General features: G+C 38.4%; 1 protein-coding gene across 1 annotated transcript; it reads right to left on the bottom strand.

The window, feature by feature from the left end:
- POLR2I (RNA polymerase II subunit I) lies at positions 1 to 10,903 on the bottom strand. The gene is made up of 6 exons (XM_067462082.1): positions 10,797 to 10,903; positions 10,406 to 10,460; positions 7,165 to 7,238; positions 5,165 to 5,239; positions 3,335 to 3,386; positions 1 to 195 (listed from the first exon to the last, which is right to left on the bottom strand). The coding sequence occupies exons 1-6, from the start codon at positions 10,853 to 10,855 to the stop codon at positions 133 to 135; spliced, it is 378 nt and encodes a 125-aa protein (XP_067318183.1). The 5' UTR covers positions 10,856 to 10,903; the 3' UTR covers positions 1 to 132.
- Positions 10,904 to 12,744: the final 1,841 nt, after the last annotated feature.

The following is a 12,744-nucleotide window of genomic DNA, read 5'->3' as shown; positions in this document are numbered from 1 at the left end:
TTTGATAAAGAAAATAAAGCATTTTTATTCTTAGGGTAAAACAACAAAGTGGGCAGTAAGTCCGAGAAAGAGGAGTAAGGAGAGAAAAGGGAGTAGATAAAAGGATCGTTCTGCTTCCAAGACAGGAATGTTTTACTCCGTCCAACGGTGACCGCAGTGCGGAGCGGTGCAGACATAATACAGCCGCATGGCATCCTGGAAACCATAAAAAATGTATATAATAATAATAATAATAAATTATGCCACTTGTTCTGTCTCTTGGCTCTTCTCCCTTGCATCTGACCGTGCTGACGAGTAAATGTTATTGCAATGAATGAAATGTAAATAAAGATTAGAGCCGCTACTGAAGTAGAAACAACTGTGCCTGAAGTCAGTTAATTGGATGATAAGAAGCAAGTTGGCCAGCAAATTGCATTAATAAAACAAAATAGGCAATCAAACAGGCATGGGCAAATTTGAACCCTCCAGGTGTTTTGGACTACAACTCCCACAATTCCTAACAGCCTACCGGCTGTTAGGAATTGTGGGAGTTGTAGTCCAAAACACCTGGAGAGCCCAAGTTTGCCCATGCCTATCCTGCAAAGCCTGGAACCAGAGAGATTCTGCAAGGTTTGGACTACAGCTCCCATCATCCCCAGTCAGCACAGCCTAAGGCTGGAGTGTAGAGAGTATGGACAATGGGATGAATGCTAAACCAGTCCTCAATGTAATAGGGATTAAACCACTGTATCTGTTTTAGCTAGACAAATAGCTTTTAATTGGTTTTAGCTGTTTTATTTAACAGCGTCAACTTTTGATTCTATTTAAAGGTCTATGGGTGGAAAGATGGGTAAACAGACAGACAGACATAGATGGGTGGATGGATGGACGGACGGATGGACAGACAGAAAAATAGATAGACTGGTGGGTGGGTGGATAGATAAAGATTAATTGTTGGTGTATGTATGGATAGATGGATAATATAGATAATCTATAGATAGGTGGATGGATGGATGGATGGATGGATAGATAGATAGATAGATAGATAGATAGATAGATAGACAGACAGACAGATGTGTGGGTAGATAGATAGGTGGATGGACAGATGGATGATAGAAGGGCGAATGGATAAGTAGTATATAGTTCAAAAGATAGATTGATGGTATACAGATAGAATGATAAATATGGCTGTATGAATAGATAGATAATATATGGATGGATGGATGGATGGATGGATGGATGGATAGATAGATGGATAGATAGATAGATGGATGTGTGGGCAGATAGATGGGAGGATGGATGGGTGGATGGATAGATTAGATAGATGGACGGACGGACGGACAGACAGACAGACAAATAGATGTGTGGATGTATAGATGGGTGGATGGACAGATGGATGGAATTATGGATGGGTGGGTGGGTGGACAGATGGATGGGTGGATGGAATGATGGATGGATGGAATGATGGATGGATGGATGAATGGATGGATGGATGGATAGATGGGTGGATGGACAGATGGATGGGTGGATGGAATGATGGATGGAATGATGGATGGATAGATGGGCGGATGGATGGATAGATAGACAGACAGATGTGTGGATGGATAGATGGGTGGATGGACAGATGGATGGAATTATGGATGGGTGGGTGGGTGGACAGATGGATGGGTGGATGGAATGATGGATGGATGGAATGATGGATGGATGGATGAATGGATGGCTAGATGGGTGGATGGACAGATGGATGGGTGGATGGAATGATGGATGGAATGATGGATGGATAGATGGGCGGATGGATGGATAGATAGACAGACAGATGTGTGGATGGACAGATGGATGGAATTATGGATGGGTGGGTGGGTGGACAGATGGATGGGTGGATGGAATGATGGATGGATGGAATGATGGATGGATGGATGAATGGATGGATAGATGGGTGGATGGACAGATGGGTGGGTGGATGGAATGATGGATGGATAGATGGGCGGATGGATGGATAGATAGACAGACAGATGTGTGGATGGATAGATGGATGGAATTATGGATGGGTGGGTGTGTGGACAGATGGATGGGTGGATGGAATGATGGATGGATGGAATGATGGATGGATGGATGAATGGATGGATAGATGGGTGGATGGACAGATGGGTGGGTGGATGGAATGATGGATGGATAGATGGGCGGATGGATGGATAGATAGACAGACAGATGTGTGGATGGACAGATGGATGGAATTATGGATGGGTGGGTGGGTGGACAGATGGGTGGGTGGATGGAATGATGGATGGATAGATGGGCGGATGGATGGATAGATAGACAGACAGATGTGTGGATGGACAGATGGATGGAATTATGGATGGGTGGGTGGGTGGACAGATGGATGGGTGGGTGGGTGGACAGATGGATGGGTGGATGGAATGATGGATGGATGGAATGATGGATGGATGGATGAATGGATGGATAGATGGGTGGATGGATAGATGGGTGGATGGACAGATGGGTGTGTGGATGGAATGATGGATGGATAGATGGGCGGATGGATGGATAGATAGACAGACAGATGTGTGGATGGACAGATGGATGGAATTATGGATGGGTGGGTGGGTGGACAGATGGATGGGTGGGTGGGTGGACAGATGGATGGGTGGATGGAATGATGGATGGATGGAATGATGGATGGATGGATGAATGGATGGATAGATGGGTGGATGGATAGATGGGTGGATGGACAGATGGGTGGGTGGATGGAATGATGGATGGATAGATGGGCGGATGGATGGATAGATAGACAGACAAATGTGTGGATGGATAGAAGGGGTGGGTGGATGGATGGACAGACAGATAGATGGATGGATGGATGTGTGGGTGGATGGATAGATGGAAAGATAGAAGGGTGAATGGATAAGTAGTATATAGTTCAAAAGATAGATTGATGGTGTACAGATAGATTTATAAGTATGGCTGTATGAATAGATAGATAATATATGGATGGAGGGAGGGAGGGGGAGAGAGAGAGAGAGATGTGTGGGTGGATAGATGGGTGGACTGGCCATTCCCTTTTGATGGTTGTATATTTTTGAATTGGTTGAGACTTGATGAGACATTCATTGAAAAACTAGAGCAAAACGTGCTGCGGGATGATGTCCCTCCCGCAAAAACAAAGTTTATGCGGTTTAATAAACTTTCCCCATGTTTTTATGATAGAACCAGTTAGGAAATGACAGGTATAACTCAGGAATAAAAATCTTGTTACATAGCGTTATTTCTATGGATAATATTTAATATAATGCCACTGGATGAGCGATTCTCGTAACCTTTCGGCTGGACATCAGCCATCACAAGAAACTCATCTCACCTCAGCCCTTGCGCTGTGCGACTGGAAAAACACCGCTTCCTTGTGGCCGCATCTGGAAAGAAGGGGAGGAAAGGCAGCTCTGGTTAAAACAAGCAAACCAGAAAAGGAAGGAAGGAAGGAGAGAAGGAGGGAGAGAAAGAGGGAAAGAAGGTGGAATGGAGAGGAGGAAGGAAAAGAAAGGTAGGGAAGGAAAGAGAGAAGGAAATAAAAAGTGAAAGAAGGAAGGAAAGAGAGAGGGAAGGAAGGAAGGAAGGAGAGAAGGAATGAAAGAGAGAAGGAGGGAGAGAAAGAGGGAAAGAAGATGGAATGGAGAGAAGGAAGGAAAAGAAAGGTAGAGAAGGAAGGAAGGAGAGAAGGAAATAAAAAGTGAAAGAAGGAAAGAGGGAGGGAAGGAACGAGAGAGAGAAGGAAGGAAGGAAGGAAGGAAGGAAGGAAGGAAACAAGGAAGGATGGAACCAAAGAGCAAAGGAAGCAAGGAAAGAAACAGGTAGAAAAGGAAGAAAAAAGAAGGGAAAGAAAAAGAGGGAAGGAAGAAAAGAGGGAGGGAAGGAAGGAAGGAGAGAAAGAGGAAGGGAAAGTTGGCCACAGCAATGAGTGGCGGGTACAGCTATTCTATATAATAAAAATGTAATGTTCATTTGTGGGATTAACATAACTCAAAAACCACTAAACAGATTGACACCAAATTTGGACACAATACACCTAACAGGCTAAGAAGTGTCCATCACTCATAAAAACACTGAAAAAACACAGCAGAAGAGATTTGAAAAGCCAAAAAAATTACATTACAACGCATGCGCAAATTTTTTTTATTTATTTACGACATTTTATGCCGCCCTTCTCACCCTGAAGGGGACTCAGAGCGGCTTACAAGTAAAAAGTAAATACAATATATTATATTATTATCATAGCACAATATTAATATTATATATTACACCGTACTATAATGTTATACTGTAATATTATTAGTAATATTACATTTAATATAAAATATATAATTACAATGGCATATTATTATTATTATTATTATTATTATTAGTAGTAGTAGTAGTATATTGTATACTACTATAATATTATCAATATTATATGTATATACAATATATTATATTATATTATATTATATTATATTATATTATATTATATTATATTATAAGCACAGTGCAGGAGACAAGATGGAACCACATACACACACACACACACAAATACACAAATATATACACACACAAAACACATATACACAGACTGGGCCACAGCAACGTGTGGCAGGGGACAGCTAGTAAACAATAAATAAATATGGAAGCTTTCCCGAACTTTGAGATCTTTAATGGAGGGTTTTCTTTCAGTCTCACCATCTTTATGTGTACATCACTGTGGACACAAGGTCCCATTCTACACTGCCATATAATCCAGATTATCAAATCAGATAATCCATTATTATGTGCTTCGAACTAGATTATATGAGTCTACACTGCCATATAAGGAGCCCCCGGTGGCACAGTAGGTTAAAGTGCCAAGCTGCTGAACTTGCCGACTGAAAGGTCGGCGGTTCGAATCCGGGGAGCAGAGTGAGCTCCCAGCTTCTGCCAACCTAGCAGTTCAAAAACAAGCAAATGTGAGTAGATCAATAGGTACCGCCTCGGTGGGAAGATAACGGTGCTCTATGCAGTCATGCCGGCCACATGACCTTGGGGGGGTCTACGGACAACACCGGCTCTTCAGCTTAGAAATGGAGATGAGCACCAACCCCAGAGTCGGACACGACTGGACTTAATGTCAAGGGAAAACCTTTACATTTCCTACTGCCATATAATCCAATTCAAATATACTCACTTCTGACAGGGATGGTCTTCTGTTCGCGGCAGAGTCGGGTCTTGAGAAACGTCGGCGATGATCTGGGTTAATTCACTGAAATGAATATTTTCGCGTTTATAAAGATTGCCCCGAACCTTTGTCTTGCTGAGTTCGTGAAGGTGAGTCCCAGGCCCTACATTGCCATATGAAATCCAGATTATCTGCTTTGAACTGCATTATATGGCAGTATAGACTCAGATAATCCTGTTTAAGGCAGATAATCTGGATTATATAGCAGTGGAGGAGGGACATGATCACCATGTTTCCATATATGGAAGGATGTCCCATTAAGGAGTGTGCAAGCTTGTTTTCCACTACTCTGGATGCGTCCAGATTGCAGGAGAAGAGATTCCTCCTAAACATTAGGAAGAACATACAATCATAGGGTTGGAAGGACCTTGTGGGCCATCCAGTCCAACCTGGAAGAAAAAGCAGGAAAAAAACATTCAAAGCGCCCCTGACAGATGGCCATCCAGCCTCTACTTCATGATTATTATTATTATTAGTCGTGTCAGGAGCGACTTGAGAAACTGCAAGTTGTTTCTGGTGTGAGAGAATTGGCCGCCTGCAAGGACGATGCCCAGGAGACACCCGGCTGAATTGATGTTTTTATCATCCTTGTTGGGAGGCTTCTCTCATGATGATTGGAGTGGTTTGATGGCAAAATATGTTTCTGCTCAGGAGTCTAGTAGAGTTTATAAACAGAAGCTGGAGGTCCATCTGTTGGGAGGGTTTTAATTGTGGCAGAAGGGACTTCACAGCCCTTGGGGACTCTCCCAACGCTAGGATTCAACAGGGACTTGCATCTCCTTGCAGGGTATAAATACACATAATACACATAATAAAATAATTGTGTCTTCCTTTATGGCAGATGGGGTTGGGCTGGATGGTCCTTGGGGTCTCTTCCAACTCTAGGATTCTAAATTACAAGTATGTGAACGCAGATATATACTATACAAGCATGATGTAGGACAGTGATGGGCAACCTTTTGAGCGTGGTGTGTCAAAATTCGCCAAAAAACTGAGCATAATTCAGGTGGTATGTCACTTCAAGAAAAAAACCATAATTTCACAATATTTAGTTTAAATAACAAAATATATATAATTGTAATTCCCACTTTCTCTCTTATCGTGTTGTTCTACCTCTCTTTATGTAAATAATATCCTTTTTGGAGTGTTTAATAAAAATATAATTTTAAAAAACCCAACAAAATATTATTTATTTTTAATTTAATTTAAATGTATTTCTAATAATAATAATAATAATAATAATAATAATGCAATAACAATAAAGTAACATTGCAAAATAATATTTTGATATTTAATTTACCATTTCATTTAAGGCATATATATATAAATATATATATATTAAGGCATATATTAAAAATATTTAAAATGCATTAAATTAAATGTCAAATTAAAATTCAATTTACCATTTCATTTAAGGCATTCTGAAATATTTGAGTAATATAGCAAAGTATTATTTATCATTTAATTTAACTTAAATATGTAACTCCTTAATATTTAGGAAACAATGCAAAATAATATTCATTTACGTAATAATTAAATAAACCAATATTATTTTGCAATGTTACCTAAATATTAATAATTAAATATTTTTAAATTTGACATTTAATTTAATGCATTTTAATATTTGAATAATATAGCAAAGTAATAGTATTTATCATTCAGTTTAAATATGAAACTCCTTAATATTTAGGTAACATTGCAAAATAATAATTTCTTTCCTATTTATTTTTTTAAATGGCATAAAATAAATAAACAAATAATATCCGGCGGGCACGTGTCAGTAGAAATGGCTACGCGTGTCAGTACTGACACCCGTGTCATAGGTTCACCATCATGGATGTAGGATCTCAACAACAGGCTTCTATATACAATCATAACCCTTTCCATCCTGGAGTTCATATCTTTTGGCACTAAAATACCCCAAATTCCCTTTAGAGGAGGATACTCACTCGACTTCATGGGTGATCTTATTGACGTAGATGCAACTATTGTCCGCTTCTTGTTGGTAGTCACAGTTCCGGCACTTTGGCATATAGAAGAGGAGGGAAAGAAGAAGATGAGTAAATAATAATAATAATAATAATAATAATTGTTGTTGTTGTTGCTGTGGTTGTTATTGACATCCCTGAAGCCTCTATTCTCCTGCTGGGCTTCATCAGAACCACTTAAATATAATATGGACCTTCTTCCAAAGGCGAACATCTGCTTCGTCTCTTCAACAGATGGCCAAGATCACTCCCTTCCTATTGTTGTTGTTATTGTTATTATTGACACCCTGCACCCTCCATTCTCCTGCTGGACTTCATGAGAGCCACTTAAATATAATATAGACCTTCTTCCAAAGGCAAACACCAAGATAATTACCTTCCTATTATTATTATTTGAAACACATGAAGATTCGTTCACAGCAAACAACATCACTATGTTGGTTTTTGTATTCGATCACACGTCGGATACTTCCCAGGTTTCTAGGACTGAGTGATGTTTGGCAAATTATGCATGCAGATCTGAGTAGGATGACCTTTTGTAGCCGACAGGGAGTAATTTTGTCAGCCCTGATTGTTTTTAAGTGCAGGCCAAAGTCTTTAGGCACTGCACCCAGTGTGCCCATCACCATTGGGAACACCTCTATTGGCTTGTGTCAGAGTCTTTGCAGTTCGATCTTTAAATTCTCAAATTGTATACGCTTTTCCAGTTGCTTCTCGTCCACTCTGCTGTCATCTAGGATTGCAACATTGGCGATCCACACTTTGGTTTTTTCCCCACGATCATGAGGCCAGGAGGCTTGTGCTCCAAAACTCTGTCAGTCTGAATTCGGAACTCCCAGAGTAGTTCAATGATGATGATGATGATGATTATTATTATTATTATGCAGCCTCCATTCTCCTGCGGACTTCATCGGAACCACTTAAATATAATCTGGGACCGAAGTTGAACATCTACTTCCTCAATTCAACAGAAGACCAATATCATTACCCCCTTCACCCTTCACCCTCCTCCTCCTCCTCCTCCTCCTCATTATTATTATTATTATTGACACCCGGCAGCTTCTATTCTCCTGCCGGACTTCATCAGAATCACTTAAGTATAATCTGGACTGTCTTCCAAAGGCAAACATCTACTTCTTCACTTGATGTATCACCAATATCATTGCCTTCCTGTTGTTGTTGTTGTAGTTGTTGTTATTGTTATATTCACATGCTGCAGACGCCATTCTCCTGCCGGACTTCATCAGAACCACTTAAATTATAATCTGGACCAAGGGTGAACATCTACCTCCTCAATTCAACAGATGACCCATATCATTACCTTCCTGTTGTTGTTGTTGTTATTGACACCCTGCAGCCTCCATTCTCCTGCCAGACTTCATCAGAACCACTTAAATATAATACTGGACCTTCTTCCAAAGGCAAACATCTACTTCTTCACTTGATATATCACCAATATTATTACCTTCCTATTGTTGTTGTTATTTTGACACTCTGCAGACTCCATTCTCCTGCTGGACTTCATCAGAACCACTTTAATATAATATTGGACCTTCTTTCACAGATGATCAAGATCATTACCATCTGATTATTATTATTATTATTATTATTATTATTATTATTATGGTATGTTGTTGTTGTTATTGTTATATTGACACTCCACAGACTCCATTCTCCTGCTGGACTTCATCTGAACCACTTCAATATAATATTGGACCTTCTTCCACAGATGATCAAGATCATTACCTTCCTATTATTATTATTATTATTATTATTATTATGTTGTTATTGTTGTTGTTGTTGTTGCTGCTGCTGCTGCTGTTATATTGACACTCCGCAGACTCTAATCTGCTGCTGGACTTCATCTGAACCACTTAAATATAATATTGAACCTTCTTCCACAGATGATCAAGATCATTACCTTCCTATTATTATTATTATTATTATTGTTATTATTATGGTGTTGTTGTTGTTGTTATATTGACACTCCACAGTCTCCATTCTTCTGCCGGACTTCATCAGAACCACTTAAGTATAATCTGGACCTTCTTCCAAAGGCAGACATCTACTTCTTCACTTGACATATTACCAATATCATTACCTTACTGTTATTGTTGTTGTTGTTGTTTAACTGACACTCCACAGTCTCCATTCTTCTGCCGGATTTCATCAGAACCACTTAAGTATAATCTGGACCTTCTTCCAAAGGCAAACATCTACTTCTCCACTTGACATATTACCAATATCATTACCTTCCTGTTGTTGTTGTTGTTATATTGACACTCCGCAGACTCCAATCCCCTGCTGGACTTTATCAGAACCACTTAATTATAATGTTGGACCTTCTTCCACAGATGATCAAGATCATTACCTTCCTATAGTTATCATTATTATCATGTTGTTGTTGTTATATTGACACCCCGCAGCCTCCATTGTCCTGCTGGACCACTTAAGTATAATCTGGACCTTCTTCGGTGTCAGAGTGAAGACCCTGGGGTCTACACACAGCGGAGTTGAGGTTACTAGATCACACAGACACAAAACAGGACACTGCAGTCTTCCAGTTTCAGAAATAACTTCCAAGTTTACTTAGTACATCTCAATACACGTCTACTTCTCAGCGGGCTACATCATGAACTACAAAGCACAGCACAAAAACAGTATTCAGAACATCTGCTTATCAGTTTCACTTTGGCTGTAAGCCGGCAACTCCCTAATTCTTCCCAGACAGAGAGAACTTGTAATCTTACTTCTGCCAAGGTCTTTTCTTCTCTGCCTCTCTGTCTCTTACAACAACAATTCCAGCATACATTTGAACATAAGTGAATCCATCTCGAATACATATTTTAATCCATCTTGAATTACATATTAATCACACTGAAAAAACATACATGCATACTTTCAACAATCCTGACATTTGGAAGGTAAACATCTACTTCCTCTCTTCAACATTTGACCAAGATCATTACCTTCCTATATTGATTACTATTGTTGTTGTTATTGATATGATAGAACCGATTTGGAAATGACATATAATGGTTCAGATCAGGCCTGGGCCAACTTGGGCCCTCCAGGTGTTTTGGACTACAACTCCCACAATTCCTAACAGCCGGTAGGCTGTTAGGAATTGTGGGAGTTGTAGTCCAAAACACCTGGAGGGCCCAAGTTGGCCCAGGCCTGATCTGTAAGATTTTGCACTCACCGCATAGAGAAGGATCCGGTTCTCTTTGTCTTCCTTGGGGTATAACATGTTGTTGCTGTTCAAAAAAAATAAAGGAAAAATGAGAAAAAAATGAGTTTGCATAGGGTTGTATCTACACTGTAGAGTTAACCCGGTTTGAACCCGCTTTAAGTGATACAGCTCAGTGCAATAAGATCCTGAGGTTTGGAGCTTCACAAGGTCTTCCAATATGGACTGCAAACCCCATCATCCCACTGCCCTGAGCCCTGGCAACTAAAGCGGTTTAAAACTGCGTTAATTTTCCAGTGCAGACGCCCAAATCAGGATATTTCCCCAAACTATGGGGATCACTAACTCCAAAACAGTTGGGGATGATGGGACTCCAGCTCCCATCATCCCCAAGCAGTCTCACCATTCCTGGCAGAAGCGAATCCCTACAAAGCCAGGCTCATAAGTCCCTTCTGTCTCCATGCTGGCTGTTGAACGGAAATGCGCAGGCGCGAAACGAAAAGGGTTCCCTTCCGGGCTTGGGTTCGACTTCACAATTCACAATGCGCAGGCGCAAAGAGTGGTTGGTTAGAATCCAGCCACGGAAGCCGCCAAGGGCCAATATACCCCTGAGTGACGTCAGCTCACAGGACTACAATGCTGGTTTCTGCTTTGCTGCATTGATTATGGTTTTTTCTTATGGGAAAGTGGACTTTTTTTGGATTGCAGCTCCCATTATCCCCAAACTGTATATTTTACCCAGTTGTAGTTCCATGTGTTATGCTATTTTCCTATTAATCCTATTAATATTAATATGTTCATATTAATACATCTTATATTATATACATTAATATATTATATTACATTCATCTTATATAATATACAATATATATTATATTATATACATCTTGTATACATTAATATATATTATATACATATTAAAACATCTTATATTATATACATCTTACCTTATATACATCTTATATAATATACATTATATATTATATTATATACATCTTATATACATTCATATATATACATCTTATATAATATACATCTTATCTTATGTACATCTTCTATAATATACATTATATATTATATACATCTTATGTACATTAATATATATACATATTAAAACATCTTATATACATCTTATATAATATACATTATATATTATATACATCTTATATACAATAATATATATTATATACATATTAAAACATCTTATATACATCTTATGTAAGTAAGTAAAGTAAGTAAAGTAAGTATATACATCTTATATACATTATATATTATATTATATTATATTATATTCATCTTATATACATTAATATATATTATATACATATTAAAACATCTTATATTATATACATCTTATGTACATCTTATATTATATACATTATATATTATATTATATAAATCTTATATACATTACTATATACACATCTTATATAATATACATTATAGATTGTGTTATATACATCATATACATTAATATATATACATCTTATATAATATACATCTTATATACATTAATATATATACATCTTATATAATATACATCCTATGTACATCTTATGTACATCTTATATAATATACATTATATATTATATACATCTTATGTACATTAATATATAAATCTTATATAATATATTTTATATATTATATTATATACATCTTATATACATTCATTCCCCATGCATATATCTTTTTAGTGTTATCTTAAACTTGTTAAGCACCAATTAATATCCACATATTAATATATCTTATGGATGTGTGTGTGTATATTTATATACCAATTCATTCCCTATGCATATATCTTTTTAGTATTATCTTAAACTTCTTAAGTAACAATTAATATCCACATATTTATATATCTTGTGGATATGTGTGTGTATGTATATATTCCAATTCATTCCCTATGCATATATATTTTTGGTCTTATCTTATACTCCTTAAGGCAAGGTGAGGCGAATGAAGCAGAGAGTGTTTGAGGACCGGGACATCCGTAGGGAGACCAAGGGCTTGTTTATAAAGCTATTGTCCTCCCAATTCTGCTATACACCTGCAAAACGTGGACTGTCTACAGACATCACATGCAACTCCTGAAACGATTCCATCAGCGCTTTCTCCGAAATATCCTGCAAATCTCTTGGGAAGACAGGCGGACAAACATCAGCGTTCTGGAAGAAGCAAAGACCACCAGCATTGAAGCGATGGTCCTCTACCATCAACTCTGCTGGACCAACCACGTTGTCCAGATGCTTGACCACCGTCTCCTAAAGCAGTTGCTCTGCTCCGAACTCAAGAACGGAAAACAGAATGTTGGAGGACAGGAAAAGAGATTGAAAGATGGGCTCAAAGCCAACCTT

Source organism: Anolis sagrei, chromosome Y, assembly GCF_037176765.1.
Source record: "Anolis sagrei isolate rAnoSag1 chromosome Y, rAnoSag1.mat, whole genome shotgun sequence".
NCBI lineage: Eukaryota > Metazoa > Chordata > Lepidosauria > Squamata > Dactyloidae > Anolis > Anolis sagrei.
Note: the sequence above shows the minus strand (reverse complement) of the source record. Positions and strands in the feature narration are given on the sequence as shown.

What these genes read in the sequence shown, in the direction of transcription:
- POLR2I (XM_067462082.1), bottom strand. Translation starts at nt 10,855, where the DNA reads ATGGAGACAGAAGGGACTTATGAGCCTGGCTTTGTAGGGATTCGCTTC. An exon ending in AAGATCACCCATGAAGTCGA is followed by an intron (nt 5,240 to 7,164) that starts GTGAGTATCCTC and finishes TATTCATTTCAG; the next exon opens with TGAATTAACCCAGATCATCG. An exon ending in GAAGACCATCCCTGTCAGAA is followed by an intron (nt 3,387 to 5,164) that starts GTGAGTATATTT and finishes CCTTCTTTCCAG; the next exon opens with ATGCGGCCACAAGGAAGCGG.